At 44.4% G+C, this 19,664-nt stretch overlaps 1 protein-coding gene across 7 annotated transcripts in view; it reads right to left on the reverse strand.

Moving 5' to 3' along the window:
• ADAM15 (ADAM metallopeptidase domain 15) overlaps positions 1 to 19,664 on the reverse strand; it is a 309,264-nt gene that overhangs the window by 261,098 nt on the left and 28,502 nt on the right. For all 7 annotated transcript variants that reach the window (XR_013603849.1, XR_013603850.1, XM_078671060.1 and 4 more), the window contains exon 2: positions 8,557 to 8,666. Coding sequence is in view for 5 of the 7 variants with exons in the window: in XM_078671060.1 (XP_078527186.1) it covers positions 8,557 to 8,666 (110 nt within the window). In the remaining 2 variants the exon portion in view is untranslated. The remainder of the gene's footprint in view (positions 1 to 8,556; positions 8,667 to 19,664) is intronic.

The following is a 19,664-nucleotide window of genomic DNA, read 5'->3' on the forward strand; positions in this document are numbered from 1 at the left end:
CGTTCCGAAGTCTCCGAGATAATCTGCGGCGTACCCCAAGGATCCTCTCTCGGCCCGACTCTGTTCAACATTTACATGGCCCCGCTCGCACACTTCGCCCGACCTCAACATAATCTCCTATGCCGACGACACTCAACTGATCCTCTCCCTCACCAAGGACCCCATCACCAACAAAGCCAACCTCCATGAAGGTATGATGTCCGTCGCCGACTGGATGAAGATCAGCTGTCTGAAGCTGAACTCAGTAAAGACGGAGGTCCTCATCCTCGGCTCCAACCCGTCAGCCTGGGACGACTCCTATTGGCCAACGGCACTGGGGGCAGCCCCGACCCCGACCGACCACGCACGCAACCTGGGAATCATCCTCGACTCAACGCTCTCAATGACCAAGCAAGTCAACACCGTCTCCTCCTCCTACTTCAACACCCTCCGCATGCTCCGCAAGATATACAGATGGATCCCGACAGATACAAGAAAGACAGTCACCCAGGCCCTCGTCAGCAGTAGACTCGACTACGGAAACGCCCTCTACGTGAGAGCCCCGACCAGGCTCATCAATCGACTACAATGCATCCAAAACTCCTCGGCACAACTGATCCTCGATGTACCATGACACGGCCACATCACCCCCCACCTGAGAAACCTGCACTGGCTCCCCGTCAACAAGAGGATATCCTTCAAGCTCCTCATCCACGCACACAAGGCACTCCACAAGACGGGTCCAGCCTACCTCAACAGACGGCTCTCCTTCTACACCCCGAACCGCCAGCTCCACTCTGCCGACCTCTCACTCGCCACCGTCCTGCGCAGATGAAGAACAACCATCGGCGGGAGATCGTTCTCCCACCTCGCCACTAAGACATGGAACACCCTCCCACTGAGCCTACGACAGACCCAAGACCTGCTGACCTTCAGGAGGATACTAAAGATCTGGCTGTTTGATCAGTAGCGGCCCCCACCTCCCCCTCCAGCGCCTTGAGACCCTCGCGGGTATGTAGTGCGCTTAACAAATTACTGATTGATTGATTGATCGTTCCCAACAGCATGTCTACTGGGAGTTTGCTGAAGCTGGTGAAGATGGGTTCCAGTAGTTGTCTGGCAGCATGAGCGGGGGTCCACTCACTGAGAGAGTCCGAGGTTCGACAGACCCTCGAAGATTTTGGCTATGTTGAGATCAGTGAGGTCCTCGAGTTGGTAGTTAACGTCACCAAGTAAAATTAGGCTACTTGAGTCAAGAATCAGTGAGGGAGGAAGGCTAGGGGTCCTTGAGATAGGCTTGGCTTTGACATGCTTTCGGTACGGCACATCTGCGTTATAGCCTCCATTAGGTGAAGACAGTTTGACAGGAAGCCAGTCATGTCACTTCCTAGGCAGATGGATGATGGGAAATTCCTTTCCTTGCTTGGCTTCTTCTTTTAAAGACAGCTTTGGTGGGAAAGCAGTGATGTCACTTCCTTTGCAGAATAATGCTGGGAAATCCAGCGATGTCCCTTCATGTGCAGCTAGATGATAGGAAATCCAGTAATATCACTTCCTTGCAGTTGGATGATGGGAAATCCTGTGATGTCACTACCTGTGCAGATGACTGAAGGTAAATCATTGATATATAGGATTGTGAATTAGAATTTTGAAGGGATACTATAAACACACCCCTTCCAAATAGTGATTCGTTGTGCATTTCTAAACACATTTTGCAATTCGGTAACCAGTTACCAAATCGCTAAATGAGTTTAGTGCATTTGTAAAAACTATTTAGCAGTCACAAACCCTTTGATTTATCTAAAGGCAGGGTTGTGACTGCTACATGGCATTGTACATCTGGCCCTAAATCTCTATTTGTAATGTTTTGAAAGGATCATCATAACTATGTGATAAAATACATGACAGCTGTAATTTCATAATCATGCCAAAGTTACCAATATTGTGCACATACTTTTCATTCAGTATGCATAACAACAGCATCATTTATATAAACAATAAGTGACACATGAAAAACTGCCTGAAGGATTGTCACAAACAATATGACTGTTGATAATTTCTTAGCAAGATAATCTGTAACATTTTACTCATGACTGGATCTCTGTTTGGTCACCTACAGAGTATCGTGGAACCAGTTTGTAAAGACCTTCAGCCCCTCGTCAGAGATAATAAGAGCTGTAGAAATACCCAAATCATGCCATACCATCTTCCCTATACCAGACTTCATAGTTAAACTGCTGCTGAGGCAACATTTTTTTGCTGCTGTCACACATGTTTAAAGCTTATATTCTACCAGTATTACTTACTCTTGGGGTAACTATGCGGTGAAATTAGATTTTCACTGCACCGTTATTTCACAAAGTTTGAATAACACGATATTAAAGTAGATCTATATTTTGTTTTATATTTCCAAACTTAGCCTTATACCAGAGCTCTCACTGCAGCTCTCCGTTTCCTCCCAGATGCACCTGTCAGACCTGTCCCTGAAGCTCACTTTTCTCTGCTCATGAGAAGGCAAAGACTCGTTGCTCCTGAAAGTTTCTTAACACTTGGAGGTTCAGAGGTGGCCTGGGGGATGGAAGCCGTTGCTCAGCAACTATACATATGTTAATGTGATCAATTAACTGGTGTTTTGAGCTACTGCTGAAAGCAGGGCGTGCCTTGCAGCCGAGGTCAGGTGAAGATGATATTTGGCATTTAGCACGGTGTTATATGTAGTTGCTTTCTACTTGGGCTTTCAGTTCCCTTCGCATAACTTTGAAAACAATTACTATTTCCACGGAAACCGAATATTTTAAAATCGGCAAGCTCTAAAGAAGTCCAGCTGCATGCAGAACCTACATGAAAGTGTAAAATAATTAAAACCTATTTTTCTTTCTGGCACATTTGTCACATAAGCGAGTGCATTGACAGAATGTGCTTAGAAGGAACTTAAGGAAAGACTTTAATATTCTATCTTCCTAAAAGCACAAACGGAGCAATTGCAAAATGTGTGTGCACAGTTTTTCATAAAAAGGACATCCTTCCAAATTCAGACTTAATTTCGATTCGCAAGTGAAGCTAGAGTTACCGCCTTCATTGTCTTCCAATTATGAAAAAACTTCACATTTCAGAGGGCCCAGTGAATGACACACTTGCTGCTGACAAATGAAGCAATGTGCAGATCATGTTGTTGAATCCCAGTAAGGCTGACTGAGACATCGATTCTTCTGAGGTTGGTAAATTGAGTTCCAGTCAGTTGGGCAAAAGTAACCACTATTATTTTTCAATTTTTATAAATAAAAGTAGTGCGTTATGAAGCATATGGTATTAATATGCTGTTTCTTTTACTATAGGTTATGAGTGAACAGCATTCATAAGTATGCAGTGTAATTTCGACTCAAGTGCAAAAAATGGGCCATGCCACACTTAATATTGGGGCGTATATTTTGAACATGCTTTTGCAACCTGCTTTTTGCAGATTGTAACAGCACATGGAAAAGGTGAAGTGCAAACACCTGTGTGCATTACTGCCATGTTTTTTAAACAAATTGGTAAATGTAGTATAAAAAAATCACCCACATTTTACCAGTGTCATATTACAGATTTTCTCACTTTCGATTTTGCAGAGCAGTCATAATTTAGCTTTGGCTGAAAAGCTTCGCAGGGCATAATAATGCATGGATTAGTCTCTTGTTATCTCCATGTAATCTCATTCTGACCCCAGAGAAATTGCTGTGCGGGACTGTGCTCTAGGCAAAATAGTGCAACCCAGATTTACTAATTTATTACGCATTGCAGTGGAGCAGCCACAAATGCAGCGCTGCATGAGGAGGAGAGGGCAGGAGAGCGCCATATTTACAGAAATATGGCACGCTCCTCTCCTCTGCCTAGCGCCGGCGCAGAAAAGTGCTGCTGTGCACCACACACCCCTTTACACCATAGTGCAAGGGTGCCTCTGTGAGTGTAGCATAGGTTTTGTAGTGTAAGGAAACACATCTGTACAAAATACTATGATTAGACTAACTTTGAGACTTTTCCCACCTTGTATGTCTGCTGTGCAGTGCAGTACACATACAAAGTAGGAAAAGAAATGAGAAATGAAAGCATTTCTCCGTGATAGTGCCTGGTTAAACTGGAAGCTTTTTTATGACGCAAAACACTGCCTACTTATGTTAGTAAATACGGTTTTGCATCAGAAACCTTGGATGGTTGCATGGGAATGCCCATGCACCACACCCATGGAAGATCCCCTTTGGTGCTAAGTTATGCAAAGCAGCAATATGTGCTACTCTGCACTACCTTCAAATGATTTTCCAGTGCAAAAAAACTTTAGCGCTGGAAAGTAAACTAGCAAAACAAGATTTTGCATTGATTTCGATGACCTTTGTGATGCAAACACGACGCTACAACTTAGTAAATATACCCCCCAATCTTGTGGTTTTGCTTTGGGGCAAAATTGCTGCATAATTCTGAGTGTTTCTGCTCAGAATGAGGGATGATAATATGTGCGATCAGAGCTATCACACTAAATTTCCACACTTTCTTCCTCTTTGCTAGCAGTTTCACCATGTAAATATTGGTAGGCAGTACCTGACAAAATTTGAACATGGAAAATACACAGACATGCTCAATTGGACATGCCTGAGAATATCAGGAACAGATTCAATGTTTTTTCAAATCTGGCCACTCACTCACCCAGCCATCATCTAAAAGATCATATTCCATAATGTATTTTAATAGCTGAACAAAGGCAAACCAACATAAATATTCAGGATACCTGGCACAAGCAATAACGTGTAACAATGTGCATTGATAACTCTGTTATTTGCAAACAAATCACGTCAGTTGATCTCTTGTTGCAGTGCAATGCACCACCATTCTTTAACTGCAGATAAGGTCAAACAGCAATAGTGAACTATTCTTGGATTTGAAACTGACCCAAATTGTATTTAGCAATGTTTATCAAACCACTAGCAAATTTTCAAACACAAAAGTCTTAATTCAATAGTAAATAAAATTATTTTTTTTATAAATGGAGAAAAAGTTAATGTGTATAAATAATATTTGGATAAATGAATGATTTCGCCTTTTTTCCTTTAAAAGGTCTGTTTTTTCTGCTGCTATTGTGCTATTGTGGTGAACAAGGTGTGTTTAAATGCAAAGTGTGTTTAAGGCTGCAGTACCGGCTCCTGTCTACAGGGGCAGAGCGAGCAAAAATATAAACACACTTGGTGAAACACAGGTCCCCACAAGGCAATTTTTTTAAAAGTTGTAAAAATCGACACAGATGTTTCTGAAGTCATTTTATATCATTTAGAAATCATTGCCTTGTGGGGACTTGGGTTCAGGTCCCCACAGTGCAATCAAGTCCCCACAGCGTGAGTGTGTTATCACACCCAAGTCCCCACAAGGATAGTAACACACACACACACACACACACACACACACACACACACACACACACACACACACACACACACACACACACACACACACACACACACACACACACACACACACACACACACACACACACACACACACACACACACACACACACACACACACACACACACACACACACACACACACACACACACACACACACACACACACACACACACACACACACACACACACACACACACACACACACACACACACACACACACACACACACACACACACACACACACACACACACACACACACACACACACACACACACACACACACACACACACACACACACACACACACACACACACACACACACACACACACACACACACACACACACACACACACACACACACACACACACACACACACACACACACACACACACACACACACACACACACACACACACACACACACACACACACACACACACACACACACACACACACACACACACACACACACACACACACACACACACACACACACACACACACACACACACACACACACACACACACACACACACACACACACACACACACACACACACACACACACACACACACACACACACACACACACACACACACACACACACACACACACACACACACACACACACACACACACACACACACACACACACACACACACACACACACACACACACACACACACACACACACACACACACACACACACACACACACACACACACACACACACACACACACACACACACACACACACACACACACACACACACACACACACACACACACACACACACACACACACACACACACACACACACACACACACACACACACACACACACACACACACACACACACACACACACACACACACACACACACACACACACACACACACACACACACACACACACACACACACACACACACACACACACACACACACACACACACACACACACACACACACACACACACACACACACACACACACACACACACACACACACACACACACACACACACACACACACACACACACACACACACACACACACACACACACACACACACACACACACACACACACACACACACACACACACACACACACACACACACACACACACACACACACACACACACACACACACACACACACACACACACACACACACACACACACACACACACACACACACACACACACACACACACACACACACACACACACACACACACACACACACACACACACACACACACACACACACACACACACATATATATATATATATATATTGAGGGGTGTGGGCTGAAGTCGGGTTGGTGACTTCAGCAGCCCACTTCCCTCTATCTGTAGGGCGCGTCAGATTTCCATGACCAACAGTGCGTAGCCTTCTTTACACTCCCTGAACTTGATCTGTCACTCCGAGCGAGGCCCGATAATAGATTTTTTTTGTCCTGCACAGGCCTACCCCCCACCACCACCCAGAAAGAGCATCCTGTAGAGGAGAAAGTGAAGAGGCCTGGATGTCAAGGGTGGCTCTTATCAGGGGCCAGCTTTTCGAGGGTTTCCTGAGGGAAGCAGCGGCAGAACAGATGCGGATGGGAAGCGGGGCGAGAGTGCCGCCGTGACATCTAGGCGCCTGGGAAGCCGTGGGGCTTGTAGAAACACGGTCAGATCTGCAAGCGGGGATATCCGCAGGCAAGCTACAAAGCCTGCTGAAACAGGCCCCTTTCAAAGCGTCTCACTGGGAACTTGCGCCATTAGTAAGGATGACAGCTGCACATTGTCACGTGTTGGTCTCTGCGTGCAGATGGGGCTGTGAACGGCCTCACACTGAATGCGTGAGGAACGATTGGGAGATTCATTCTACTGTAAAATGATTTGCTGTGACATGACTGACAGCGACACCTTTTTACTGGCACAAAGGGGCAATTCAGTTTGTGGGGCACAGCATATAAGCGGTGAATGAGTTTATTTACTCAAAGTGCATGCAGACTTTTTATGAAGTGGCCAGTTTGTGGAAGGGACTCTGCAAGACGAACAGAAAGACTCGGTTTTAGGGCCAGAAATTAGGGGGTGGGTGTTGAACTATATACCAATGTTGCCCCTCCCAGAAAGAAATACGCAGCTCTACATGCTCACAAACGATCAAATAGTGACTGGCATGTGGGCGAGCCTATCCTCTCCGCAGCAGTGGCTGCCCATGATCATAATCTGTGAAAAAACTGCTTTTTATATCATGAGGGAACAAAGAAAATTCAAGGAGATGATGGACGGAGCCCTGAAAGTTTTCAGACACTCACCCCCAGTCACAGATCTGGGTTGAATCCATCATCATTCTTTAGCTCACTTCGCCATCCCAGTTCAGATCCAGCTATATGCAAATCAGTCTTGACCCTGTGCCTCATGGGAACAGTCCAGCCTGAACTGCCAACCAAGCCAGAACTTTCCTGGACCGGAAACAAGCATCTTGGGACCGGTGTCGGGGTAACACCCCATATCAGCCAGGCTAGCTTGAATCCAGTGGCAAAGTGAGCAAGGGTTCCATGTCTGGACATACTCTGCTAACTAAGAGCAAACAAAGCAAACACATGGAGATGATGGACGGAGCGCTGAAACTTTTCAGATACTCACCCCCAGTCATAGATCTGGGTTGAATCCATCATCATTCTTTAGCTCACTTTTCCATCCCAGTTCAGACCCAAAAGGTCAGAAGAGGTTGGACAAGCGTCAAAGCCGTTTAGAGAATTGGTCATTTAATAAAACTAAACAAAAGAAACCCAGGTCATGGTTAAAACTAAAACCATGTCTCCTGCTCCCAGCCCTAGATATCTAGGGACATGGCAAACTGGTAGAAGACGAGCTATAGTGCAAACATCCAGGCTCTTTTGGCCAAGAGAATATAGGTGTCCCCCATAGTTTCACAGACAGCACACACCAGTGTGCAGGAATCTCAGGAATATCATGGTTAACTGTAGAGCTCATTTAGAGGAGGTGAATAGCTTTGGTTAGAATGCTTTAGTTAGACCAGAGCAAGGTCAGGGCACCACACCATTAGGATCACAGGTATCAGTTCCAAGATCCTGGTCAGTGGCAGAAGCCCCAACAAAGCCTTTTCCTTACCTTCAGAGCCTCCTGCAGGGTCTTCCTTCGGCCCTCAGACAACACCCAAGGAAAGACTTCAGTGAAGGTTGCAGGCTCCACCTCTCGGATATTGCTTTGGAAAGCCCGGCCTGCACAGTAAAGAGAGTCATGAGAATAGATGAAGCGGTTGCATTTGTAACACTTTTTCCAAACCAATTAGGCAATGAACAATGGTACTTGGCCAATTCTTAACAATCGTCTAAGACACATCAGGATGCTTGAGTAGTGCTGGCAGCAGTGTGAGGACCATACCAATGGTGGAGGTAAGTGTGGTTTTACTGGAGGCACCCTGACACTTGTACTCATAGTCTGGCCACTCCTACAAGCACCAAAAGCACAGTCTCAATTCATCAAGTGCCGAGACGTGATTCGGTTTGCTGTATGCGCTACACTAAGTCATACCTATTTATAAAGGACGTGAAAGCTAACTTGACATAAGAAACACCACCAGTACATGTAAAGTAAGGCGATATCAAGTAAAAGTAACACATTAAAGAATAAGAAATCAAACTTTCACTGCAGCCCTAGACGTTCTTACATAATCAAAAGGGCCTAACAAGTTCAACCTTTTATGCTTTCAGAAAGGTCACGAGTCTTGGCTATCTGTCATGAATTCTGTTATAGGACTGCATCTTCAACGAGCAATGGCAAAAATAACAGATCTCACCTTTATAATGTGAGTGCCAAGCTGCTGGATTTGCCAATGTTTGTCTGTAAAGAATTGTTTCAAAAAGTAAAAGGAAGAAACATTTAAAAAACGGGAGTAAACGCAAACATATCTTACGATATCTCAAAAATTCTCACTGAATTTCATGTTTTCAATCTTTATAAATGGCACGATTTATTTTTCTAATTCTTTTCGCTCCAGAAACTGAACAGAATTTCAAAAGAATAATGAAGTGTAAGAATGCAAAAGGAAACTCTTGCAAAGGCTTAATATATTTTCCACAGAATTGTAAAAAAATTGATACTTGTATAGCGCACTACTCACCCGCAAGGGTCTCAAGGCACTTGTACGAATACCGCTGTGGAACCCATCCTGGCTTTCCCTGTGAGGTGTCCACTCCTGGGCACCCCCAAGGTGGAGGCCAGGCATCCTTAGCTTTGTGGGGGCCGTTGTGGAGATTAAGCAAGCTATTGCCCAGAGTTGCAGAGTGGGACTCCATGATTGGAATAGGCACCGAGGCGAGAATTATCAGGTCCGTGGAATTTTTGAGCCCAAGACCCGCCGAAGCGGGGAATTGAACCCTGGTTCCGGGCTAGACCTCTGCATCAGGGTCTGCTGCTCTAACCATTGAGCCACACTTCTACATTTCAGCCATTTGATTCTCGGCAGTAGCACAGACAGCCAATTCTTCGGCCTCCAGGAGAAGTGTATTGCCTAGTGCACCTTCTGCCCCAGGTGCCAGCTAAGAGAGAACAGCAAATGCTTCTTCTGCCAACACCCTAAAAGCCTTTTGTGTGCCAAAGCATATGCTTTCATGCAATGTTGAATGCAAGAGATCAAACAAAAACAACTCTTAAAGCCTGCTCTTCAGCCGTGCCCGTTTGGGTGGTGTGGAGTGCAAAAAAACGATGGAGGGTGGTGTGGAGTGCAAAAAAACGATGGAGGGTGGTGTGGAGTGCAAATAAACGATGGCGGGTGGTGTGGAGTGCAAAAAAACGATGGATTTAGGCCCAGATCCTTGTACTGGGGTGAATGTATGACATTGTTCTACATTCTGTCCATCAACTGTGTTTTTTGCAATCTTCAGCCGTGCCCCAGCAAAAATATTCCTAATGCTGTACTTTTATAAATATGTTGGCGAGGGGACATGAGCAACAGTGCTGAGTAGTGTATTTGAAATGGGTTGGGAGCATAACACGAGAGAGAGCTAGAAAACACATGAATTCTCATGGAACGCGGATTGATAAAGAAAAAAGTAGTTCCCTAAATAAATCAGCCATTCGAAAGAAGAGGAACAAGCACAAGAGGAAGAGAGCCACAAATTAAGAAGCAAGAAACTGAGAACGACTATAAAGCTTACCAATGGTAAGCAATGGGTGGGCTCTAAGCCCACGACCAGCTCACAATAGGTCTATTGCAGTCAGCCCTTCCACAGCGGCCTGGTAGGAGGGACCTAAAACGAGCACCTGGACAGTCGTGAACTATCAATTCAATATTTTCACCAGAGGTAAAATATAAATACACTAGAGCCAGGATACAGAACATCAATGGAAATCACGATCCCGGGTCTTATGAAAAACTAAACCCCCAAAGTCTACATCCTTGAAGGTTTTTGTCCCGAGCCCTTGTGTACAAGTTAGGGATTACTTATTCAACTGGAATGAAGGATTGATGTTAGGAAACTGCCTCAATGGAAACAGGACTGCCAACCTTTTACAGACTGCTAGTGTAGGGAGATCTGTAGTTGTAGAGGACGAACTCCGGAAATAGAATGGATAATTCAAGTTAGCCAATCTGGAAAAGTACAAGAAATAACCGCCAATGCTAGATCCTGGAACTGGTAGTTGGCATCCCACAACAGAAAGCGACAACTGGAGATAGTTGTTGGTTGCAGCCAGAGAGTAGCACTGGTTTGTGACCAGCCAGAGTGCAGGACTCAGAATTGACGGATTGATTTGAGTGGTACCATGGCTAAGTAGAGGAGACCTTGGACTGTAGATTTTATGCTATAATTCCCTATGGAAGTCCTTAGATCGCGTCAATGGAGTGGTGAAGTTAGAGAGATGGTCTAGAGAAAGACTGTTGTATGCTGTTGTGTATAGTGATAAAACTCGTGCACGAAGTGATGATGCGAGCAGAGACTTGCAAAGGACCCAGAAGTTACATGGGCAACTATACTAGAAACAAGGTTGTGGGTTTTAGCTCATGTATTACAACGGAACCTGAGCAGAGGGTCAGCGTTTCAGTATGTTGCATGCTGAGAACCATGATTATCGGTTATCTGTACACATGGGCGGCTCCCCCGTTATGACAGAGAAGCGCCTCCCCACTGCTTTTCAGCAGTGAAAAAAGGTAAAATAAAATGATAATAATGCAATGTTAGCATTCTGTAGTTCCGTAGGTGCTCAGCGGTAGAAGCAGGGCGGGGCTGGGTAGTCAGGGGGAGGAGTGGTGGGCACACTCTAAGTGCGCATGCCGTTTTGGCCGGATGTCTTGGGCCGGCCAAACTGTCATGCGCACTTACCATGTTCTCCACCCAGGCTGTATTCCACAGCCTGGGTGGAGAACATGCACAGGCTTCCACTCCCTGTCCGGCTCTCAGACCAATCACGACGCTGCTTGGCTTAGGGGAGCCTGTGTGCTTCCTGCTTCTGGGACTTGTCAGGAAGAGAAGCGGAGAAGAGACAGCGGCCATGAAGAGTTAAGTGTACATACCAATCTCCAAAAGCACTATTACATGCTACTGATCCACAAATATCCTTCTCTATTACACACTACCAATTTACAAATAGGACTATCTGTTACATGCTACTCATCCACAAATAGCCATCTCCGTTACGTCACCAACCTACAAATAGCACTATTACACGTTACTGATCCACAAATAGCCCTTTCTGTTACACGGCAACAATTTACAAATAGCACTGTCTGTTACATGTTACTGATCCACAACTCTCAGTATTGCGCTACCAATTTACAAACAACCCTCTTTGTTACACGCTACCAAACTACAAATACACTGTCTATTACATGCTACTGATCCACAAATAGCCCTCTCTGTTATACGCTACCAATTTACAAACAACCATCTCTGTTACACGCTACCAAACTGCAAATACACTGTCTGTTACACTCTACCAATTTACAAATAGCACTGTCTGTTACATGCTACTGATCCACAAATAGCCCTCTCTGTTACACGCTACCAATTTACAAACAACCCTCTCTGTTACACACTACCAAACAACAAATACACTGTCTGTTACACACTACCAATTTATAAACAACCCTCTGTTACACGCTACTAAACTAAAAATACACTGTCTGTAACACGCTACCAATTTACAAATAGCACTTTCTGTTACATGCTAGTGATCCACAAATAGCCCTTTCTCTTATATGCTGCCAATTTACAAATAGCACTGTCGGTCACATGCCACTGATCCACAAATAGCCCTCTTTGTTACACGCTACCAATTTACAAATAGCACTTTCCATTACATGCTACTGATCCACAAATAGCCCTCTGTTACACGCTACCAATTTACAAATAGCACTGTTTGTTACATGCTACTGATCCACAAATAGCCCTCTCTGTTACACGCTACCAATTTACAAATAGCACTTTCCGTTACATGCTACTGATCCACATATAGCCCTCTCTGTTACACGCTTCCAATCTACAAATAGCACTGTTTGTTACATGCTACTGATCCACAAATAGCCCTCTCTGTTACACGCTACCAATTTACAAATAGCACTTTCCGTTACATGCTACTGATCCACATATAGCCCTCTCTGTTACACGCTTCCAATCTACAAATAGCACTGTTTGTTACATGCTACTGATCCACAAATAGCCCTCTCTGTTACACGCTACCAATTTACAAATAGCACTGTTTGTTACATGCTACTGATCCACAAATAGCCCTCTCTGTTACACGCTACAAGCAACCCTCTCTGTTACACACTACCAAACTACAAATACACTGTCTGTTACACGCTACCAATTTACATATAGCACTGTCTGTTACATGCTACTGATCCACAAATAGCCCTCTCTGTTACACGCTACCAATTTACAAACAACCCTCTCTGTTACACACTACCAAACTACAAATACACTGTCTGTTACACGCTACCAATTTACAAATAGCACTGTCTGTTACATGCTACTGATCCACAAATAGCCCTCTCTGTTACACGCTACCAATTTACAAACAACCCTGTCTGTTACACGCTACCAAACTACAAATAGCACTGTCCGTTACATGCTACTGATCCACAAATAGCCCTCTGTTACACACTACCAATTTATAAACAACCCTCTGTTACACGCTACTAAACTAAAAATACACTGTCTTTTACACGCTACCAATTTACAAATAGCACTGTCGGTCACATGCCACTGATCCACAAATAGCCCTCTCTGTTACATGCTACCAATTTACAAATAGCACTTTCCGTTACATGCTACTGATCCACATATAGCCCTCTCTGTTACACGCTTCCAATCTACAAATAGCACTGTTTGTTACATGCTACTGATCCGCAAATAGCCCTCTCTGTTACACACTACCAATTTACAAATAGCACTGTTTGTTACATGCTACTGATCCACAAATAGCCCTCTCTGTTACATGCAACCAATTTACAAATAGCACTGTCCGTTACATGCTACTGATCCGCGAATAGCCCTCTCTGTTACACGCTACCAATTTACAAATAGCACTGTTTGTTACATGCTACTGATCCACAAATAGCCCTCTCTGTTACACGCTACCAATTTAAAAATAGCACTGTTTCTTACATGCTACTGATCCACAAATAGCCCTCTTTGTTACATGCAACCAATTTACAAATAGCACTGTTTGTTACATGCTACTGATCCGCAAATAGCCCTCTCTGTTACACGCTACCAATTTACAAATAGCACTGTTTGTTACATGCTACTGATCCACAAACAGCCCTCTCTGTTACACGCTACCAATTTACAAATAGCACTGTTTGTTACATGCTACTGATCCACAGATAGCCCTCTTTGTTACATGCAACAATTTTACAAATAACCCTCTCTGTTACACGCTACTAATCTACAAATAGCGCTGTCTTTTACATGCTACCAAACTGCAAATATACTGTCTGTTACACGCTAACAATTTAAAAATAGCACTGTCTGTTGCATGCTACTGATCCACAATTCTTTTACACCGTACCAATTTACAAATATCACTGTCTGTTACACGCTTACAAACTACAAATACACTGTCTGTTACACGCTACCAATTTATAAATAGCACTGTCTCTTACATGCTACTGATCCACAAATAGCCCTTTCTGTTACACACTACCAATTTACAAATACCACTGTATTTTATATGCTAGTAATCCACAAATAACCCTCTCTGTTACATGCCACGAAGCTACAAATAGCACTGTATGTTACATGCTACTGATCCAAAAATAGCTCTCCCTGTTACACGCTATCAATTTACAAATAGCACTGTCCGTTACATGCTACTGATCCACAAATAGCCCTCTCTGTTACACGCTACCAACTTACAAATAGCACTGTATTTTATATGCTAGTAATCCACAAATAGCCCTATCTGTTACATGCCACAACACTACAAATAGCACTGTATGTTACATGCTACTGATCCAAAAATAGCCCTCCCTGTTACACGCTACCAATCTACATATAGCACTGTCTGTTAAACACTACCAAATCACAAATAGCCCTCCCTGTTACACGCTACAAATTTACAAATAGCACTGTCTGTTACATGCTAATTTCTAAACACACCTCTCATTACTTGCTACAAATCTGAAAAATCTCCTCTCCAGCCCTTGCTGTTAATCTGCAGATATCCATAGCAGTTACATGCTACCAGCCTACAAATAGCCCTCTGTTACATGCTACTAATCTGCAAATGTGCCGGGCAGTTACATGCTACAAGCCTACAAATAGCCATCTACATTACATGCGCCAACTTAGCAAGCATTCCTGCCAGTTACACGCTACTAACCTACAATTAACTTTGTCTGTTACATGGTACTAATCTGCAAATAGCAGTGTCGGTTACTCGTTTTAACAGAGCATGTCCTGTTATATACCATTAATCTGTAAATAGCACTGCCTGTTACAGTCTATTAATCTGCAAAGAACTTCGTCTGTAACACTGAACCGATCTGCCAAGAGCACTGCTGATAACAGAAGACTAATTTGCAAATAGCCCTGTCTGTGACATGCTAATGGCCTCCAAGGACTGTCTGCCACGTGCTTCTAATCTACAAATAGCTCCGTCTCTTACATACTGTCAACTTGCTATTACGACTGTGACATACTGCTATGTTTCGGTCAAAGGGAGGGTGCTGGAGAGGCCTAGTGTGAAACGAGGGCTTGCTCAGACTGTTACACACTGTTGATCTGAGGATAGGGCTTGATGCAACACACACGACTCTTCCTGGAATAAACTACCTGTTAAAGCGGGCTATTCCAGAAATAGGACAGGCCGTTCCAGACTGCTAACCTTGAAATAGGTGCACACAAATCTACAAGGAAAACTGTACAGAACAACCCATTATACTTTGAAGCACTTCGAGCAGAACGCAAAGCAGCATATAGCGAGTCTTAAAGTGTTCTGGAAGATGAGTGAAGTCTTAAGATTCATAATTAAGTTTAATCAAAAGGGCACACACAGTCTATGGACTAATACTTAATACATATATGGTTATCGGACACATATTCAGTCACTGTGCATGCCCCGGTCCACTTCCTGTGGTCCACTTCCTGTGACCACTGACAGATGCACCGAATTCATTCTTTCATTCATCCACCCAGCTTCCTGCAGCCTGGACATCCCTTTACACTAAGCTCGCAGTCTATTAATAAAAGCAGGAAGGCGCCGGTTACTAGTTCAGCAATTTCCACAAGGCCGGCTGGAATCCTGGCCCTACTGTGCTTGTCTAACATGTCCTGACAAAAACCTGCTTCTGTTAAAACCCCGCAATACAGAGCCCGGAGAGAAGCAGTGTGAATTAAATCCCACAAAGAACAGGTATAGCACACCCAAATGATTTAAAGCTACACTGAAACTGTACATCTGAGGCAGGAGCTGAGCAAGGCCTGTCCTCGGCCCACCACACACACACACACACACAACACATCAGGCCTAAGGACCAGGAACCACACAGGCAGAATCAGTGCAAGTCTAAACACACAGACAGCACATGTCTAGTACTGGTTGGCGCAAGGCACATACAACCAACCAAAGAAGGCTGCAGTGCAAGCTTCTTCACACAGAACTGGTACAGAGATGTAAGCGGCACCACACCCTTTTAAATTCCACAGTGTGCCACTGGATGCACTAGAGTCCAGCTAATGTGTTTGCCAGTTGCCTCTGGAGAATAAACCTGAATGGCAAGGTCAACAAGGCAGGCCCAAGCATGCCACCGGGAACAGGGCCTGGGCACAAGCCAAGCTTCCCAAAGACCAGGCCTAGAAAGTGTTGCTCCATTGATCTCAGTGAGCTCCTGAACCCTGCCCTGGGTGAAAATTGTACTGCCACTGAAGGATGAACTGGGAATAATCCCAGGATGGAACAGCAGCACTGAGCATGGATTTCAACTCATAGCAATCTCTAAAGCACTTATGAGCTCCACAAATAAATCTAAGTGCTGAGCATGAGCAAAATATAGGAAGGACAGGCATTAAAACCGGTGTCTTCACAAAGCCATGAGGTAATCTTTTCTTTAAAGGACCGCGGAAGACTGCTCTATATAATAGGTGTCTGGAAAACCAAGTCCTCTCATCAAACGGAATTATAGTTCTTGCAATGGGCATTTATCTCGCAATTCCATAAGTCTTGCTGGCTGATACAAAGGTAATTACTTTCTCACACAAAGCCTGATGCGTGCAGATCAACACCTTAAAGGTGATACAAAAATCAACTATTATGGGCAGATATCGAACGACCAAGCGCTTTCTCATGTGAGTGTTAGTAAAGATACAAGCCGTCTGGGTTTGTAACATCTGCTGCTAGTGGAAAGAGATTGAGACAGATCAGCATACAGAGCATTACAGTAGTCGAACCCAGACAATGGACATAGCAAGCCACAGGCGTAAAAAAATCACTCAGGGAGAACTGGCTTAATCTTTCAAAATAGCAAAGTAATATTTTGACTTGTGACTCCATGGAAAACGAACAAACCCTGGTAGACGTGCCAAGTTTTAACGTCAGATATTTGAGTGGAATCTCAAATTGTTGGATTGTAACATATCAATTGGAGTCTATACCGCTCCACAAGTTAAGTGTTACACACGTTAACATATAATGTTTTTGTGCCAATGAAACTTAGACCTGAGGGCATCGATGCATATAGTGTGAAAACAGGTGAGATGGGACAAGAAATCACCAGTGGCTTATAAGATAACCTAAAAGTAGGGAGTGTACATATGAAAATATATACTGGACTGCCATGGAACGTCTTAAGGTACCAAGAAATATGGTAGTGACAGCCCGGGTTCACCAGGAATAAGCTTAAGCGGAGATGATTCAGGTTTCCAGTCCTGGGTCCAAGCACTTTTTGTGCCAGGAGTCACAGCTGACAAATGGCCACATGTGATTATGGTGGCTTTAAGCCACTCTGGGTTCTTCAGGCAACAACACATTCTGGGACTATTAAACCGATACATAATAAAAAGGGAAAGGTGACGATTTTCCTAGGGATATTGACTGCAGAACCACCCTCGTGACATTGTGCACGTTGATACCTGTGAAGCAAGGCCTGGGTTAGGCTGGACCTGGACAGCAGGCTGAGTATAGTTTAATCGCGAGTCACGATATGACAAGAGTCATGTTCATGGTGTCCTAGGATGATGTGGTCCAGGTTGGACAAATCAAGACAACCAGACCTGGAGTGAAGGTGCACAGTGCCAACAGGCTGTGCCTGGACAAACAAGAGAGCCCAGTGATGAAAGATGGCCTTGAATCATAGCAGTGCTTTTCCAGCTGTCCAGCCTGGATCTGAACTGACCTGTTATGAGCCATACCATACAGAACAGATGGAAGCTTGTCCACCACAGGCAGCTTTGAATTGAATTTGCACCACTCAAGCAGGCTATGTGGGAATCAATATCAAGACCGATAATGAAGGTTGATCTAAGTCACCCCTGGAGCATGGGCTCAATTCAAATTTGTAACTCCCCAAGTACAAGTCTGGACCTGCGGTAAGCTGTCCCAGGTAGCTGGGTATGGATTTAAACTCAACTGGACCACGAGTCTGAGGCTGAATCCACGCGGAGCTGCCCCATCGACCGGGATGCAAATTGAGCTGTTTGTTGAAGACTGCACCACCCACAGGAGCAGAGACCACGATCCAAACTTCCCTGCCTCAGCAGACATGGAATGAGATAGGATGAAACTTTTTTTTTGTGTGTGCAGATTTATATAGCGTGAACTTGACCCGAAGGTATCGGAGTGCTTTACATGAGCAACAGTTACATTACACAAGGACACATTCATTTCTTGATAGACATGAGGAGATTAAGTGATTTGACAAGATTCACAGGAAGAACCTGGTTCCCCAGCTGCAAAGTCGGCAGCTCTTGGCCGTAAGGCCACAAACTCTCCCCACTAGGTCACTGGTCACTTGGTGGCCAGGCCAGGATCCAAGCCGTGTTACCCGTACAGATCCATCTTGAGGCATCCTAGAGGCACAAATGGATGTGAGCTGTGATGGCATCAATCCAAGCTGGATGCTCGGAGCCGCAGAGGGAGTGGCCGTTCATTACAAAACCCATGTGTGAAATGATTCCCAGGTAGGCAACCTGAAACCACACCCAGAGACTCCCTCAGAAGCCACTGGAAGGAGCATGGAAGCTGCAAGACAAGTTCCACCACTTTGCAGCAGCATGTACCACTAAACAGTAGCACGCCCAAGACCAAACCCAGAAACATATCATAGAAAGTTGTGTCCCATTGAGGGAGCTGAATTGTGTCATGCATCTGCTGCATGCAACTAACAAACCACACGTTTGAACCCTAGCGAGGCGCTCCGCGACTCTGCATGTCATCTGAAAGCCGCCGATTTAGAGTCTGACCCCTCATCTTTTTTTATCCTTCAAAAATATATAAACTGAGCACCATGAAGTTAGGTACTGAGGAGCATACTGGAGTGCTGAGAGGAAGGGATTGGGATAGCCATTATATGACAACTATCCTTTTTATTAAGCCAAATGCAACCAAATTAATATTGTACCTGCAGAAACCTGCTAAACTGGGCAGATCCTTGTGTCCCTGTGCACCAGTATGTTTGTTTGAACCTTGTGTGTAAAGAGTGAAGGGCTCAAAGGTTAATATTCAACCCTGAGGCATGGAAGCAACAGTCAAAGGTGACTTTGCAGGTCCTGGGAGGG

The sequence above is a fragment of the Lissotriton helveticus genome, chromosome 12, assembly GCF_964261635.1.
Source record: "Lissotriton helveticus chromosome 12, aLisHel1.1, whole genome shotgun sequence".
NCBI classification, from domain to species: Eukaryota; Metazoa; Chordata; class Amphibia; order Caudata; family Salamandridae; genus Lissotriton; species Lissotriton helveticus.